At 40.4% G+C, this 19,192-nt stretch overlaps 1 protein-coding gene across 2 annotated transcripts in view; it reads right to left on the bottom strand.

The window, feature by feature from the left end:
• Positions 1-12,831: 12,831 nt before the first annotated feature.
• Positions 12,832-19,192, bottom strand: part of SLC40A1 (solute carrier family 40 member 1) — a 161,462-nt gene continuing 155,101 nt past the window's right edge. Inside the window, exons 7-8 of one of the 2 annotated variants that reach the window (XM_077275588.1) lie at positions 17,617-18,279; positions 12,832-15,208 (exon numbers count right to left, since the gene is read on the bottom strand). In XM_077275588.1, coding sequence (XP_077131703.1) covers positions 14,892-15,208; positions 17,617-18,279 — 980 coding nt within the window. In that variant the 3' untranslated portion in view covers positions 12,832-14,891. The remainder of the gene's footprint in view (positions 15,209-17,616; positions 18,280-19,192) is intronic. The other variant, XM_077275587.1, reaches the window with a different exon arrangement.

Genomic DNA, 19,192 nt, shown 5'->3' with positions numbered 1-19,192 from the left:
GCAAAAATGATGGATTCTCGCATAGTTCTTCAGTCCCTTCAGTAACTGGTACATTGGAAGGGACACGGTCCTGAAAAGAGGATGTAAGTACCAGCATCTGACGTTCATATGGCCAGACTGATGCAGTCTTTTCACGTGGCACACCCTGATAAACCCAGTCCTGAGGATCCGGAGGTTCCTCGTAGGAGGGGGGCTATTGTCACGGGGTTACGAAAGAATGGAGCCAGAAGACTGCAGTGTCTGATTGCTCCTACTCCTGCGCTGAAAAGAAGCACTTCACCCTCTTTTTAAACAGTGTAAGTTTCTTTTGGCAGTACAGGGGTTAATTGGCCGTGTTATGAGCTCTGGAAGTCACTGTAAGCCACTTCTATCCCCTATATAATCTGGGTCCTGACACACATTGTCAGAGATAGCTTATGAAGCATGGCTGAGAGGATAGTTGTTCGGTGGTTATATGAGGTGTTTGGTGGGTTTATCAATGACTGTTACTTGGGTTAGTAAGTGTGAAAATTCCCTTTCCTTCTACTTTGGTTTTTCTCCATCCTCCACTCCCCGATGCATTCCTCCGTCATGTGAGTTGATATTTGCATGCCTGGTATTTTTCCTTTGCTCGTTTGTGTTGTCTTGTTTGTCTGGTTGGTGTACTGTGGTGAGCAGCTGCTCTTCTCTTCCCTGGGTGGGGGAAGAGAGCAGAGGATGGATTCAGGAGAAAAGGTACGCGGCCTCGGCATCTTCACCTTCAGACGTAACCCAGGGAACAGGGCAAGCTAGGGCACCCCCTAGTGTTACGGAAATGGAAGCAGTCCCATGTCACCCTATATCCGAATCGTGACAGATGCTATGAGAGACCTGATTTGAAGAAAATTTTGTATGAGCAAAACGGGGATGGTTAGATAAGTGAGGTGAGTGATAGGCAAGTCTAAAGAAATAAGATATTCAGCCACGGTTAAAACTGTGATATTGGGAATTAATCAAATTGTCTTGGGTAGTACATTTCAAAGTACTGCAGCAGTATGAGAGAAGTCTTTGAGATGAGAGTGAAAGGTTTGGATTATTGAGGATGTTAGTCTTAGGTCATTAGCGGAACGGAGGGCACAGGTAAGGTAGTAGACTGAGACAAGGGAGGAGATATAGAGTAGTTCTAAACCAGGGAGAGTTTTGTGGGTGAGAGGGGACTCTGTAGTGGATGGGCAACCAGTGCAATGTCTGGCAAAGCGTGGAGACACTGGTGTAGCAGTTGGAGAATATGATCCTAGCTGGTGCATTTAGGACAGATTGGAGAGGGGAGAGTTTAGTAAGAGGGAGACTGACTAGTAGTCCAGAGGAGAGTGAATAAAAGAAAATGTAAGATTTTGTGCAGAGTCAAAGGTAAGAAAAGGTCAAATTGTAGAGATGTTTTTGAGGTGTAGGTGACATGAGTGATCGAGTGATCAGATGTGAGCAAAAGAAAGATCGGAGTCAAATATGACTCCAAGATAGCGGGCATGTTGTTTGGGAGTAATGGTAGAGCCACGCACAGAAATTATATTATCGATCATTGGGAGGTTAGTGTAGGGTGGAAACACAAGGTGTTGAGTTTTTGACAGATTCAGTTTTAGATAGAGGGAGGACATAATGTTAGAGACAGCGGGGAGACAAACACTGGTATTTTGTAGTAATGCTGCACTGATGTAGGAGACAATGAGTATAATTTGGTGTAGATATGTTACTGAAAACAGAATCCACCGTTTGTTTGTCCAATAGGGGCAGTATATAAGGAGAAGAGAAGACCTAGAACTGATCCTTGAGGAGCCCCAACAATAAGGGGAAGAGGAGAGGAAGAGGAGAGGAAGAGGAGCCAGCAAAAGATACAGTGAAGGAGCAGTCAGAGAGGAAGGAGAACCAGGAAAGAATGGTATAGTTTAGACCAATGGAGCGGAGCATAGTGAGGAAGAGCTGGTGATCCACTGTGTCGAATGCTGCAGAGATATCCAGGAGAATCAGCAGGGAGTAGTGGACATTAGATTTAACTGTTAGTATATCATTAGAGATTTTAGTGAGGGTGAGGGCAGTTTCTGTAGAGTGTGAGGAGCAGACACCACATTGTAAAGGGTCAAGAAGAGAGTTATCTGAGAGACAGATGATTAGACATGAGTGGACCAAGCCTTCCAGGAGTTTAGAGATGAAAGGAAGATTAGAGACAGTTCTGTAGCTGTCAGCGCAGTATTCCGGCAAGTGTAAATGACATAGGAAAGATACCAGATGAGAGAGAATAAATATTTTAGTAAGGTGAGTGGTGACAGCCAGGAAAAGGGACTAAAGGAGATGTGAGGGAATAGGGTCACTGGTGCAGGTAGTAGGGCAAGAAGATGCAAGAAGCCTGGTCACTTTTTCCATGACCGTTTCAAAGACCGAAAGTGAGATAAATGCCATGCAGAATGGAGAATGCTTGATATTAGAAGATTGGGAGAAAAGTTCCTGTCAGACATGCTCAATTTTTTCTTTGAAATAAGTGGCCAGATCGTCAGCACTGAGGTCCGTGGTGGGGGACTGCACTCTTGGAGGAGAATGAAAAGTGTCAAAGTGTTGCTTCGGATTATGGGATAGTGAGGTGATGAGGGTGTTGAAGTAGGTTTATTTGGAGAGGTGAAGGGCAGAGTTGTGTTTTTTAAGCATAAACTTATGGATGAAATCTTCGGCCAGACTGGATTTTCTCCACAGATGTTTGGCGCACCTGGAGCACCGTGGAAAAAAATGTGTTTGCAGCGTGTGCCAGGGTTGTCACTGTGTGTGTCAAGTTGTTCTAAATGTAAGAGGTGCAACTTCATCCTGGGCACATTGCAATGTCTCATTATAATGTTTCAGAGCAGAGTCAGGACATGAGAGGGAGGAGATTGGGGCCAATGAGGACCGGAAATTCTTCATAAGCTTCTGGGTATTAATGGCAAGTATATTTCTATAAGTGTATTAAGTTGGGGTGTCCTGAATGGGGTGACAGTTCTTGACAGAGAATGAAAGGTTGTGGTCAGAGAGCGGGAGAGGGCAGTTGGTAAAATCATACACTGAGCAGAGTCAGATGAAGATCAGGTCCAGGGTATTCCCATATTCATGCATAGAAGAATTAGCAAGCTGTGAGAAGCTGAAAGAAGTTAGAAATAAAAGGTGAGTGACAGATGGGGAGAGATCACCAAGGGGGATGTTAAAGTCCCCTCATCATTTAGGTTTGTGCACATATGTTTTAGACCTGTACATACCTGATGAGTTTTTCAAGCAGTCGACGCTTCAGGTCACTTCCAAGTACGGTGAATTTTGCAAAAAAAGTGCAATTCCATATCAGTTTTTTGGATTTTTTTTACCATGTTCACCAAATGCTAAAACTGACCAGCCATTATGATTCTCCAGGTCATTACGAGCTCATAGACACGAAAACATGTATAGGTTGTTTTTTAATTAAGTAGGAAAAAAAAATTCCAAAGTTTGTTAAAAAACAAAACAAAATTGCGTCATTTTCCGAGACCAACAGTGTCTTAATTTTTTGTAAGCTTGGGTTGGGTGAGGGCTTTTTTTTTGCTTGCCAAGCTGTCATTTTTAATTATACCATTTTGATGTGGATATGATCTTTTAAATGCCCTTTATTGCATTTTAATGCAATGTTGCTGTAACCCCCCAAAAAATTCTGGCGTTTTGACTTGTTTTTTCGCTACACTGTTTACCGATTGGATTCTTTTTATAGCTTGATAGACCGGGCGATTCTGAACGCGACGATACCAAATATGCGTTTGATTTTTAAAAAAAATTATTTTGAATGGGGCGAAAGGGTGGTGATTTGAACTTTTATTTATTTTTCATATTTTTTAAAACATTTTTCTTTTACTTTTGGCATGCTTCAATAGTCTCTATGGGAGACTAGAAGCTGCCATAACCCGATTGGCTCTGCTACATACAGGTGATGATCAGATTGCCTGTATGTAGCAGAATTGATGACTTGCTATGAGCGTCGACCACCGGGCGGCGCTCATAGCAATCCGGCGGTGTCAACCATAGAGGTCTGCTGGAGACCTCTATTTGTCATGCCAACCCATCGGTGACCCACGATCACGTGACAGGGTCATCAATGGGCGGGATTTCCGCTGCTCTTGCCAGAAGCGAGCTTTAAATGACGCTGTCAGAGTTTGACAGCTTAATTTAATGGGTTAACAGCCGCAGGTGGATCACGATTCAAAGGAGGAAGTCCACATTAAAAGGGGAGACACGACATGCACAGTACTAGTCCTAGGGGTTAAAGCGGTTAGAAGAAGCTCGAAAGTCTGAACATATGCACAACAAGTAATTTTGTATATCAGTGCATATGTTATTTCTATATAGCATTTATTTTTATGCTTTTTCAGGCAAGTTACAATGTGTTCTCACCTGAAATAACATTGTGGGCACATACCCTTATGACTTCTGGTATGTCTATATAACATGGCTCTGTCTGTGGTCGCCTTGTAGCTTTTAATAGGGCTTCCATGGAAAGTGTTAGCCCTAGCTACCGTCATGCTGAGCACTGACACTTAAAGCTTTAGCCTCAGCAAGCCCCTTTATTGAAAGTCACGATGCTCAGCTTGATGACTTGGAGGCCTTCCTAGTAGCTATGAGCCAGGTCGTTGTGCAACAGCTTCAGCTACATTGATAGCTCTACGTCAGAAAATATACTGATGAAGAATATGAGGTGCGGCAAAGAAGACCCAAGACAACATACTTGGAAGGGAGGTAAGAAAATGTCTAAAACATCCACAGGGAGGAGATTGGAAAAAAACAAAATTCTTTAAACTGCATGCTCGCAAACACCAGAAGCCTGATAAACAAGATGGAGAACTAGAAGCAAAAATATCTACAGGTAACTATGACATAGTGGGAATAACTGAGACATGGTTAGACGAAAGCTATGACTGGGCAGTTAACTTACAGGGTTACAGTCTGTTTAGAAAAGATCGTAAAAATCGGAGAGGAGGAGGGGTCTGTTTGTCTTTATGTAAAGTATTGTCTAAAGTCCACTTTAAGGCTATGCGCACACGTCAGGATTCCTTGCAGAAATTTCCTGAACAAAACCGGACATTTTCTGCAAGAAATCCGCATGAGTTTTTTTCGCGTTTTTTTCCGGAGGGTCCCAATGCAATAATATAGTGGGAAATCTGCAAAAAATCTGCAAAATTAATGAACATGCTGCGTTTTTACCGCGATGTGTTTTTTTCGTGGAAAAAAACGCAACATATGCACAAAAATTGCGGAATGCATTATAAATGATGGGATGCATATGTATGCGTTTTTAAAGCGTTTTTATAGCGAAAAAACGCTAAAAATCCTGAACGCGTGCACACAGCCTAAGGGAGGATATTAGCGAAAGGAATGAGGATGTCGAGTCCATATGGGTCAAAATAAATGAAGGAAAGAATAGTAACAAAATTCTCATTGGGGTCTGTTACAAACCCCCAAATATAACACAAATCATGGAAAGTCTACTACTAAGGCAGATAGATGAAGCTGCAACCCATAATGAGGTCCTTGTTATGGGGGACGACTTTAACTACCCGGATATTAACTGGGAAACAGAGACCTGCGAAACCCATAAAGGCATCAGGTTTCTGCTAATAACCAAGAAAAATTATCTTTCACAATTGGTGCAGAATCCAACCAGAGGAACAGCACTTTTAAACCTAATACTATCTAATAGACCTGACAGAATAACAAATCTGCAGGTCGTTGGGCATCTAGGAAATAGCGACCACAATATTGTACAGTTTCACTTGTCTTTCGCTAAGAGGGACATGTCAAGGAGTCACAAAAACACTGAACTTTAGGAAGGCAAAGTTTGACCAGCTTAGAGATGCCCTTAATCTGGTTGACTGGGACAATGTCCTCAGAAATAAGAATACAGATAATAAATGGGAAGTGTTTAAGAACATCCTAAATAGGCACTGTAAGCGGTTTATACCTTGTGGGAATAAAAGGACAAGAAATAGGAAAAACCCAATGTGGCTAAGGCCTGTCCCACACGTCCAGATAATTCCGGTACCGGAAAAAAATCGGTACCGGAGTTATCCGTGTCCGTGAGCTCACGTAGGCCATCTGTGTGACACACGTGTCACGCGTGCCGGGCGCCGCCTCCTCTTGCTGCATTATCGTCCCCGGCGCCTGCACTGTAAGTACAAAGGGCAGCGCAACTGTGCACGCCCGAAAAAAAAAACTTAATGCGCAGGTGCCGGGGACGATAATGCTGCAAGAGGCAGCGCCCGGCGCGCACAGACCCGGAGTGACGGCTGTGCTGCGTCTGATTAGGAAGGAAAGACCCGCCTCCCTGGTGATTTCAGGGTATGAGGGGGCCCATTTTATAAACGTTTATTTCAGCGTGTGCAGGGAGCATAACTAAAAGAGCCACCTTGTCAGAATGCAGCATTTGTGCTGCACAAGGTGGCTCTTTTAGTTACAAACGCCTGAGGGGGTGACAGGCTCCCTTTAACAGTAAAAAGAAAGCACTTAAACTACTAAAGCAGGATGACGCCATTGACGTCTAAAAAACTATAGGGAGAAAAATACTTTATCTAAAAAACTAATTAAAGCTGCCAAAAAGGAAACAGAGAAGCACATTGCTAAGGAGAGTAAAACTAATCCCAAACTGTTCTTCAACTATATCATAAGTAAAAGAATCATAAGTGAAAGTGTAGGCCCCGTAAAAATTGTGAGGAAAGAATGGTTGTAGATGACGAGGAAAAACTAATATATTAAACACTTTCTTCTCCATGGTGGAAAATGAAATGCTAGGTGAAATGCAGAGAGACAAAGAAAAACCCACATTAAGGGCCACCAATCTAACCCAAGAAGAGGTGCGAAACCGGCTAAATAAGATTAAAATAGATAAATCTCTGGATCCGGATGGCATACACCTGCAAGTACTAAGAGAACTAAGTAATGTAATAGACAAACCATTATTTCTTATATTTAGGGACTCTATAGCGACAGGGTCTGTTCCACAGGACTGGCGCATAGCAAATGAGGTACCAATATTCAAAAAGGGTTCTAAAAGTGAACCTGGAAATTATAGGCCAGTAAGTCTAACCTCTACTGTTGGTAAAATATTTGAAAGGTTTCTGAGGGATGTTATTCTGGATTATCTCAATGAAAATAACTGTTTAACTCCATATCAGCATGGGTTTATGAGGAATCGCTCCTGTCAAACCAATCTAATCAGTTTTTATGAAGAGGTAAGCTATAGACTGGATCAAGGTGAGTCACTGGATGTGGTATATCTTGATTTTTCCAAAGTGTTTGATACCGTGCCACACAAGAGGTTGGTACACAAAATGAGAATGCTTGGTCTGGGGGAAAATGTGTGTAAATGGGTAAGTATCTGGCTTAGGGATAGAAAGCAGAAGGTGGTGATAAATGGTATATTCTCTAACTGGGTCGCTGTGACCAGTGGGGTACCGCAGGGGTCGGTGTTGTGACCTGTTCTCTTCAACATATTCATTAATGATCTGGTAGAAGGTTTACACAGTAAAATATCGATATTTGCAGATGATACAAAACTATGTAAAGCATTCAATACAAGAGAAGATAGTATTCTGCAACAGATGGATCTGGATAAGTTGGAAACGTGGGCCGAGAGGAGGCAGATACGGTTTAACAATGATAAATGTAAGGCTATGTGCACAAGTTCAGGAATTTTCACGTTTTTTTCCGCTATAAAACGTGATAAAACCGCAAAAAAAACGCATACATTAAGCATCCTATTATTAGAATGCATTCCGCATTTTTTGTGCACATGCTGCGTTTTTTTCCGCGGCTGAATCACATTCCGGAAAAAAACGCAGCATGTTCATTCTTTGTGCGGAATCACGGGGATTCCGCACACATAGGAATGCATTGATCCGCTTACTTTCTGCATGGGGCTATGTCCACCATGCGGGAAGTAGCATGGGGCTATGCCCACCATGCGGGAAGTAGGCGGGTCATGTGCGGTTGGTACCCAGGGTGGAGGAGAGGAGACTCTCCTCCAGGCCCTGGGAACCATATAATTGTTAAAAAAAAAAAAAGAATTTAAATAAAAAATCATGATATTCTCACCTTCTGGCGTCCCTGGCAGTCTTCCCGCTCCTCGCGATGCTCGTGTTCCTAGTGATGCTTTGCGGCAATGACATGTGATGACGTAGCAGTCTCACGAGACCGCTACGTTATCTGGGGTCATTGCCGCTAGGCATTATTGGGAAAGTGAGCATCGCGAGGAGTGGGAAGGCTGTGGGGGACGCCGGAAGGTGAGAATATCACGATTTTTTATTTTTTTAAATTATTTTTAACATTAGATCTTTTTACTATTGATGCTGCATAGGCAGCATCAATAGTAAAAAGTTGGTCACACTCGTCAAACACTATGTTTGACAAGTGTGACCAACCTGTCAATCAGTTTTCCAAGCGATGCTACAGATCGCTTGGAAAACGCTAGCATTCTGCAAGCTAATTACGCTTGGAAAACGCTAGTGTTTAGCGGGAAAACGCATGCTAATTCTGCATGTGTTTTTCCCGCGGAAGGGAGTTCCGGAATTACCACGGAAATTTCCGTGCCTAAGGTAATACACATGGGAAGGAATCAATATCACGATTACACACTGAAAGGGAAACCACTGGGTAAATCTGACATGGAGAAGGACTTGGGGATACTAGTTGATAAACTTTCCTGGAGCAGCCAGTGCCAGGCAGCAGCTTCCAAAGCAAACAGGATCATGGGGCGCATTAAAAGAGGTCTGGATACACATGATGAGAGCATTATACTGCCTCTGTACAAATCCTTGGTCAGACCGCACAAGGAGTACTGTGTACAGTTTTGGGCATTGGTGCTCAGGAAGGATACAGAGCTAGAGCGAGTACAAAGGAGGGCAACAAAATTAATAAAGGGGATGGGGAGCTACAATACCCAAAGAGATTAGCAAAATTAGGATTATTTAGTCTACAAAAAAGACAACTGAGGGGCGATCTAATAACCATGTATAAGTATATAAGGGGACAATACAAATATCTCTCCGAGGATCTGTTTATACCAAGGAAGGTGACAAGGGTGCATTCTCTGCGTCTGGAGGAGAGAAGGTTTTTCCACCAACATAGAAGAGGATTCTTTACTGTTAGGACAGTGAGAATCTGGAATTCCTTGCCTGAGGAGGTGGTGATGGCGAACTCAGTCGAGGGGTTTAAGAGAGGCCTGGATGTCTTCCTGGAGCGTAACAGTATTGTATCTTACAGTTATTAGGTTCTTTAGAAGGATGTAAAACTGGGGATTTAGGGTAAGTTCACACAGGGCGTTTTTGCTGCGTTTTTTTGCTGCTTTTTATGCAAATTTTCAGCTGCTTTTTACAGTACAAGCAAAGCCTATGAGATTTCAGAAATGGCATGCACACACATTGGTTTTTTGTGTGATCAGTATTTTGTGCTTTGCTGCGTTGTTTGGACAGAGCATGTCACTTCTTTCAGCGTTTTTGCTGCGTTTTTCACCCATTGACTTGAATGGGTGTTGAAAAATGGCAGCACAAACGCAGCAAAAATGCAGGTACCATTATTTGCTGCCTTTTTGCTGCTGAATATCCAAGGACATTAGCATGGACAAAGAGGAAAAAAAAAAAAGGCACCAAAAACGCACCTAAACCTGTGTTTTTGACGCAGCTTCTTTTCTGCCAAGAAGATCAGGTTTTGCTGCAGAAAAAAACACAGCAAAAACGCCCTGTGTGAACTTACTCGTATTCTGACGGAATATAGGCTGAACTGGATGGCCAAATGGTTTTTTTTCGGCCTTACTATATTACTATGTTTGGGTAAGTGCTCTGTAGGGGAGAATTCGAATAGTTGGTGATTGATGATGAATGGATTGCCCCTAGTTTTTGCTCACTGTGCTTTAACTTTTAAATAATGTCTATCTGTATGTTAAAGATTCATTATTTTTGTAATCTCGTTTGGCTATACTTTAGAAATATATTCAATCTTTCTTGTTACAAACTGTCTGAAAATGAATCTGTTGTATTTTCCACAGAACTTTCATTTTGCCCCACAAACTCTATAAAATATTGTGACATTTTTGGATCTTCATACATTCATACTCAAACTAACACTTAAAAGACACTTCCTAATAAATAAAGATAAACCTGCTAATACTACGGCATGCAACACAGGGTTACATGTGGATGTTTGCTCCAAGTCCAACTTTTACCCCTTTGAAAATTTTTGAAACACCTTCCTTGATATTACATTGGATGAATTCACTAATATCAAATATACAAGTTTCTCAGGATAACTTCAACAAAAAATAAAAACCATGCTGTGTGATGAAGGGGTTACCAACATATCAGACGCAATTGCAGTCGATATGAGGACTTTACCACCCAGACTTGGATTCTGCAAAAGTGCCTTAGCAACCAAGATTATGCAAATAGGTCTGGTTAAAGGAACTTATCAAAAGACCAAAACACTTACACAGCATCGTTGTATTTTTTTCAACTACAAAAAGTAGCAAAAAATTATTAAAACAGGTGCAATTTTATTAAAACCTTCAATTCTGCACGGCACTTCATCCAAAAATTGTTGCAGAAGCATTGGCATATATTACTGAAGGACCCTGTTCTTAGTTTTATCATTCCTAAACCACCTAAGTTCCCCTTTAAGACAAGCACTTACACTAAGGAATATATTGACCCCTAGCTGTCTCAGATGCAACTCTGTGAATGCAGCACAAGTTGTCTTAGCTACACCAAAAACCGTGAGTCTTAAATGTTGAGCCAAAAATTTGCCTTTGCTGCAGGTGCATCAGACACGGTGCACAAACACTCCAATCTACTCACACAGGGGAAGTTTTTACAATTAATTTTATATGGATTGCTAAACTTGTTTTATGGTGTACCTCATACAGTGTGCTTGTGACCTGCAATATGTGGGCAGGACCACACAGACATTGCAGTCAGAACTCCCACCTTGGAAATATTACTAAGGCCTCTCTAGATATTAGTTGTTTTACATTGTATTTACTATATTTATGTTTATTTATCCTGTTTTATTCCCCTTCTGGGAGTCCAATAGCCTATTTTCTCATTTTTATACCTCAAAAGCTTTATATCAACTATACTCCCTTTTCCATCCTGTTTTTACTGCTACCTCTTTTTCAATTCAAAGATTTCATCTACTTTTCTCAAAACAAATTTTCGTTCCTCTTTTTCTTTAACTGCAATTCCAATTTCTTCAACACTTCCCATTTTACGAAATCCTTACTCTTTTGGTTCTCTTTTTACACCCTCCTCATTTTTAGTTTCCTTTCCTCCTCACCTAACCTTTCATTTTATAGATCTCATATCTTTTCGTCCACTTATTCTTTCCTGGCAAAATACTTTCATTCCTTTACTAGAATATGTCAACTACAACTTATTCTTCATCACTTTTTGGCATCCACAAAACCCTATCTTGGTTCAAAGTTTTCGTACATTTTCATTTCAAGTCTTCACTTTCACACCTAGTATCTTTTTTTATTTCACATTCCTTCTAGTGAAAAAAAACTTCTATTAGTTACATCTCTCCATGCTGTTTCACTCCATATCCATACGCGCGTAGTTAGTTTTTTACATTTTTCACCAATTTTTAAATAGCTGGATTATGCACAAACCCCCAAATCAGTCTAAACTTTTCCATTTTTCTAACTTTCTTATCTCCTACAATCTACTTCCAGTCCAAAAAAAGGTTGTCTTTTCACTTGAAAAAGACACCAGTACAGCGATGAAACACATAGCAACAAAAACCTTCTCTTCAACCACGACAAGAGAAGGTTTTTCCAGAAGTGCAGCCTGTTTTAACTTGCTTTTATTCACCTTTGGTCAAGTTCTTCTGGTGGATTTCCTGCCACAGCCATGGGGCAGCAGAAGCTGGTATTCTATACTCATACAATGGTTATGTCTCCTACAACCTCCTCCACCACTGATTACCTACTCTCCTCCTTTAGGGTTTTACACATTGTGTGCGCTCACCTGCCACCTGTCACTGTCTCTGTGAGGGTATATTTTAAGCCTTAAAAAACGGGATATGGTGTATCTGCAAATGGGTCATTGGCTTTAAGGAAGCAAATTTAGTCACTTTGTGCTCTTCTGGATATCATTTTCGTCAGCATCCGGTAATTTGAGGCAGGCATCAGAAAGCAGTCAAAGATGTCCATATACTAGGTCTTTTTTCAGATTTTCCAGGGCATTTAAAAGACAAAATAAAATTTGAAAAAAAAAAAGATATATACACACATGTATATACATACATACATACATACACACACCCACATACATATTTTTTGAGAGCAGAGCAGGAGAGTAGAGATTTCCATGCTTTTTGGTGTTTTTTTTTAAATGCGTTATGATTTTGAGTTTTGTGATTTATTCAGAATTACTCTCATAGGCTTCTCTTTAGGAATAAAAGTTACACTCATCCTTAATACCTTAGAGTTTTTGGTATATGCACACAGGCCCAATTCATTAAGTAGTTTTTTGGTGTAAAAGTGAAATGCTGCAAAGTTTTTGAGAAACTTGTAGTTATATGCTTTTTTTTACTGGATGTCTTTGTATAGAATAGTGCAGCCGGATGAGCTATTCCATACAGCAATAAATAAATACTATATGTAAATACTGTTTGCAGCTTTGCACTGGATTCATGTAAAGGAACCATTCTAATAGACATTTTATACCAAAATGGTTGAGTGCTGCTTACAGATGTCTCTAGAAATGTATATACCATTGGCAAGTCACTGATGTGCTTGTGCATAAAATCAATTTTTTCAAAATGTAATTAAAAATTTAAGAAGGAAATGAATATGGTGCCCCAGTAGTATCATTTATTTGCATTAGTACTAAAATGATACAGCATGAATTCACAGCGGATCTATCAGAAAATCCTATATTTGTTTGTGACATTTTTGAGTGGGAGATGAAGATGTCCTGATGTTGTTCAGCTTACCTTGCAAAAATAAAAACGTAATCTGTCTGGAATCAAACTGTAATTGTTAGCATAGTCAAATAACTAACAGCATAGTATATTATCTAGCCAAAACCAATTCTCTGATTGCAAGAGAAGTCATAACCGACCAGATCCAAACCTCCATTCGACGCTCATTGCTCTATTTAGAAGCCGGTTTCTTGGGTTCCACTACAAAATGTCATATATTACATTCAGTCTTCACATTTTTGTATAGTGTTGTTCCCTGCACTGTAGAAGAATATTCACTTAGATTAAAGGAACAAGTTGTCGTTTGGTCATGTGATAACAGACAGTCGCTCAAACTCTCACTATGGAAAAATTACAATACAATCAGATTTTCCTCAAACAGCGCCGTTCCATATTTTTTCCATAGAGAAGCAAAGACACTGATTGATCATTGGAACTTGCACATGACTGAATGTTGACATGTAACCCTGGCCGAATTCTGAGGCACATAATGCATTAGTAATATAAAATAATATTACAGCCAGGAGCTCTAGGGGAACAGTCCTGGCATTAGCATTACAAGGTACAGAAGATACAGTTGTGTAGCTCAGGTCATAAACATTTAAAACTATACTTGAAAGCTAACATTTATAAATCTTCCTACAACACATTCTAAAACATTTACTATATTATATATAAATTGTTACTACGATAAAACTATGAAATGTGCTAAATGCTTAAACATGCTCCAAAGGAATCCAACACTAAAATAAGCAGATACAATGTTTACCAGTGATTTTCCGTAAATGAACATGAAACTACGGTAATTCCCACTCCGAATATAGTTGTGAATCTGTAGATTAGATCTTTAGTGGGTCTATGAAATTGTCACTTGTTGTAAAGCAAACACTGTGACAAAACCTAGAGAATACTAGAAAATACTCACACTCGCAAACTATTACGTGGATACTGAACCCAAACCGGTTGGCCACTACTTGGACGATCCCTTCTTAAAGAAGACCTATCATTTGCTAAAAATACGTAATTTTTTGCCTGGCGTAAATGTCGCTGGTCTTTTGATTCTGGTTTAGGTCTTCTTTTTTTCCTACTCTGCGTTTTGGTCTCTTCCTCCCTTTATATAAATTTTAATAAAGTTGCCATGGGGATGGAAGTATTCTGCGCTTACTGGAAAGATGACATCCATAGTTGGGTAAATGCTGGTTTATTGTTAACACGTTTCAGAGTCAGAGCTTTTTTTTATGACACTACTGTATGGAATATGAGGCATCTGAACTTTGGTCTTTTAGTGGTTGTGTCACACACAGCCCTATAAAGGTGAGCGCAATTACTGTTTAGTTCCCTTTGTGTTACTGGATAAGACCCTACTGCGCTTTTGCATTTTATTTAATATTATATAAATCTAATCTTTTTAGCTAACTGGTTTGAACCTCAAGAAAACTCCCATAGAAGAGAGTTTAGGACTATGGTGACTTGGCTGAAAATATTAGTTACATATACAAGGAAAAGAGGCCATATCTTAGGAATAAAGAAGACCAAGACCAAAAGAAAAACAAGATCATACGTAATTTTAGGTCCTCTCTAAATGTAATAATGCCCCATTGCATACAAGGAAACTTTATACTCAACTCTTACACTTGTGCCGTTCCGGCCAGGTCAGCTGGTGCTTCACTACACTGTTATGCCATGAGCGCTGCAGCCTTACATTTCCCGAATACACAAATGTTTCATAAAAGGGAAATGTGAGCGCTGCAGCCCTTCAGCAGCCGTCTACAGGCTTCACGCTCAAGTGTCATCACATGTCACACAAACGGACGCTTAAATGAGGTTTGTGCATGAGGTGAGTATACGGTTTAATCGTATTTTTCTATGGGCACTATTGCAATTAAGAAGAGGATGTCCAAATAGAGAAAAAACCCGTTATTGACCTTTTAAATAGAAGAATCTCCATTTTGCTGATCACTTGCCACTGTTTTTCGATCTGAAGTAGAGCAAGTAAATAATTGTACTCCAAGATTCTTATAAGCAAATCGAAAATACATGATGTGGCCCATAGCAACAAAGGACACTGAAATAAGAACAAGCAGGCCAAAAGCTTCTGGGTTGGGTCCCAAGATCACCATGATGAAATGCAGAAGATCGAGAAGATAATTCATGGAATTCTGGACGCCATTTATTATTCCTCTTTCAGACTCAATTACATTTTCTTGAAGGAGCTGAGTTACCGTTAGATCAAAGGACCAAAGACCTATAAGGAAAAACAAACAAATGTTTTTGTGTACTTACAATAAATTACGCAGGACTACTCGAAAGTTACATATGGTATCCATACAAACATCAGCTAAGTGCACAAAAAACAAAACCTCACACAGCTCCATGGATGGGAAAATAGAGTTATGAGACTCAGAAAATGCACATACAAACAATGGTCACAGTTTTTTTGTCTTGCTTCTTTTACAAGGTTCAGAATTTTTTTTACCACTAAAATAATAATATAAAACCTTATAAGTTTAATATTGCTGTAATCATACTAACCTGGAAAATCGTATTATTGCCAGGTAATTTTTATCACAGAATCAATGCTGTAAAAACAACACCAAAAAAAAAACAATACTAAAATTTAATTTGTTCATCATTTAACCACTACTTGGAATTAAAAAAAATTTTCCCCCATATTTCAGCATATTATATGAAAAAGTGAATGGTGTCATTCAAAACTACAATTCATGCCACTAAAAACAAGCCTTCATATCATTATACCGCTAGGAAAAACAGAAAAGTTATGGCTATTGGGAAAAGTGGAACAAAAAAGGAAAGCACAAAAAGGCTATGCTCGCAGGAAGCATTTTACTGTGTTTTTTTCTGTGACCAAAATGCGCTTTCTTGGCAATAAAAAAAGCTGCATTCAAAATGTCTGGTTTTTAATGTTTTCACATAGTTTTTCACACAAACTTTTTGCAGCTTTTTTGGGGGTGCGGATTACATGTGTGATTTGTCTACAGTACATACTTAAAGTTAGCTTTATTCACCAAAAACACTTGCTATCTGTGGGTAAAGAAACGCTGAAAAACGCTAAAAGATTTGACATGCTGCAGATATTAAAAACGCTGTGTTTCTTAAATTCAGTCAGGAACAAAACCCCATGTCCATTAGATTTCTGAAATTTCAAAGATTTTGCTGGTACTGTAAAAATCAGCTTTTAACCTGAACACATGCAGGGATTGCCTGCTTGTTACATGGATTCAGGCTGTCTAGCAGCCGCAAATCATGCAGCTGTGGGGACTCAAACATAATCTACGATAACGACAAAGATACTCAAGAGACCACCTGAGCATGCTCGGAAAACTTGAGTAAAGAGAACACTCGCTCATCACTAGTGTCTATCATACACCCCCATTACTAAGCCTGTAATAAAAAAATAAAACACACACATGGTTTTTAAAAAAATAAATAAATTGGTGAACCAGGAAAAGTGTTCGGGAGTAGTATTTTTTCAAATAAAATTAATTTTTCTGTGTGTTTTTTTTATTACTGGGTTAGATAGACAACTCTCCATAACTAACCCCAAGACTTGATGCCAGCTGTGATTTTTGACAAATCAAAGCTGACATCAACCCCAAATACAATTACCCAATTCCCACTGCACCAGGGCAATTGGGAAGAGGTGGGAAAAAGTGCCAGAATTAAAGGGAACCTGTCACCTGAATTTGGCGGGACCGGTTTTGGGTCATATGGCCGGGGTTTTCGGGTGTTTGATTCACCCTTTCCTTACCCGCTGGCTGCATGCTGGCCGCAATATTGGATTGAAGTTCATTCTCTGTCCTCCGGAGTACACACCTGCGCAAGGCGTGTACTCCGGAGGACAGAGAATGAACTTCAATCCAATATTGCGGCCAGCATGCAGCCAGCGGGTAAGGAAAGGGTGAATCAAACACCCGAAAACCCCGCCCATATGACCCAAAACCGGTCCCGCCAAATTCAGGTGACAGGTTCCCTTTAATCTAATGTGATGCGTCACTTCTGGAGTGTCTTCGGGCTGGGAAGGGCCCAATAACCATGGACCTTCCTTGCCTGAAAATATCAGCTCACAGCTGTCTGCTTTACCTTTGCTGGTTATCAAAAACACGGGTGACCGCACATCATTTTTTATTATTATTTACTACGTTAAACAAGGCTAAACACCCTTTAGTGCCACATGAAAGGCACTAAAGGGTGCAAGCTTATTGCATGTAGGAAGCTGGTGAAATTATACATCCACATATTTATCTATTCTATCTATTATATATTATATAGTTAAAATCTCCCTATCACCTATTTGTATCTTTATATAAGATTGCTGTATTTGGTTTGTAAACTAGCTTTAAGTTACATAGAGTATTATAGTATGCAAAAGATGATGTTAAAAATGCATTGTATACACATGTCACATGGATGTCATATGGATGCTTGGCGACAAAAAAAACAAAAACGCACACTCGCATTACATTCGGAGTGGGAAAGATAGGACACTCATATGACACTAGTCCAACTTCTCAGGATGAACATCGGAGTGATGTAGGGACAGTTCTCAGGATTTATTAAAAAAATACTTAACCTAAACCAATAAAACCTGGTTTTAAAACGTTCCCAAAATACCAGTCAGTTGATTGTACTTACCAATTCTAGCTGCAATGACGCCAGCAAATAGTAAGCTGACTGAGGTTAACGGAATGAAATCGTCTGGTTCAGTGGTTGTTGAGCTGGAGTTATTCAGTAGGTTTTGTAAGCTGGTTGAGAGAAATTCCTGAGAAACAGCACCTGGAGATAATGTAGGCAAGGGCTCTCCTTCAAGATAGCGTGTACTAATATCTTGAAATGGAGAAACTGTAAGATCCAATGGACTTCCAGGCATAAAGACTGAGACCACACATAGAATAAGGCTGCTCAGTTGAGCTATTCCTGAAATGAATCCAGTACGAATCAGACCAAATTTTTTTCTGAGCCAGGTAAATGCAACAGTTCCCATAATTCCAGAAATGGCAGATGCACCCATAAGGATACTGAGAACAGAACCACTCAAACCTTGTGTGTAAGCATATCCAGTGGTGATACAGTCAAAGCCAAGGACAGTCATGTAGAGGAACGCAAGGCCCATGCCAGCCAAAAACACTGATTGATTGTAGTAGGCAACCCACCCATCGCGGAAGGTGCGAAAGGGCTCTGTAATTTTTTCACTGCAAAGTGACTTTTCAGAAGTTTCAGTTGTCACCACACTTTTCTCACTCATGAGTTGTACATCTTCAGTTGGTTTTTCACAGTTCTTTGAATTTGCATCTATAACTTTGAAAAAAAAATAATTCAGTGTCAATGTAGACAAACACAAGAGAAAAGTGTGCCATTATTAACACGTATGAATTAATGTCCTTGGTAGTAGTTTGCATGTGTGCAGGGGGCTTAGGAGCTGAGCTGAGCTGCCTATACATGGGGCTGATGCTGTCTACATTACATAATGGGCATTTGTGGCTACTGGGCCATGGCTGTTAACCATTTAGATTCCAATCTCATACAGCAGAATTTAAATTGAATGCACGGTTTTGCTCATGTGCAGTTTCACATCACTTATCTGTCTGCATCAGGCAATAAATAAAGCTCAGCATTGTTGTGGAGGGGTGCAGGAGAGTTGAGCTCTGCTAAAATTCTTCTAAGGGTATGTGTCCACGGTCAGTAAACGCTGCTTGTTTGACGCTGCGCAGAGCTGCAGCGTCAAACACGCAGCGTCCAGATGTTCCAGCATAGTGGAGGGGATTTTATGAAATCCCGTGTCCACTATGCGTGGAAACACGCATCCGACTTCCCTGCGACTCCGGACATGCTGCGCGTCTTTTCAGATCGCAGCATGTCCGTGCTACCTGCGGCGACGCTGCGTCGCCGCAAGTAATATCACAGGGCGCTATGCGAGGGTGCGATGATGTGTACAGTTAACACATCCGGCATCATCGCGTCCCAGAAAGGGGGCGGGGCTTAGCGCCGAGCGGCTTCGCCGCTCCGGCGATACCGCCGGCCATCCTGACCGTGGACACGTACCCTAAGGGTAGATTCACATGAACATGGAAAAAAAAATGTTCAGGATTTCATCTAGGGGCAATTTTTTTCTCACTTGTTATCCGTGGGCAATCCATTTATAATCTGTCTTTTTTTTTACAACAGCAACTAGTCATTTACAGGGCCATCTACAGTTTGCTATGTTACAGAA

This window comes from Ranitomeya variabilis, chromosome 7 (assembly GCF_051348905.1).
Source record: "Ranitomeya variabilis isolate aRanVar5 chromosome 7, aRanVar5.hap1, whole genome shotgun sequence".
Classification (NCBI taxonomy): Eukaryota; Metazoa; Chordata; class Amphibia; order Anura; family Dendrobatidae; genus Ranitomeya; species Ranitomeya variabilis.
This window is presented reverse-complemented; position numbering and strand designations above follow the sequence as displayed.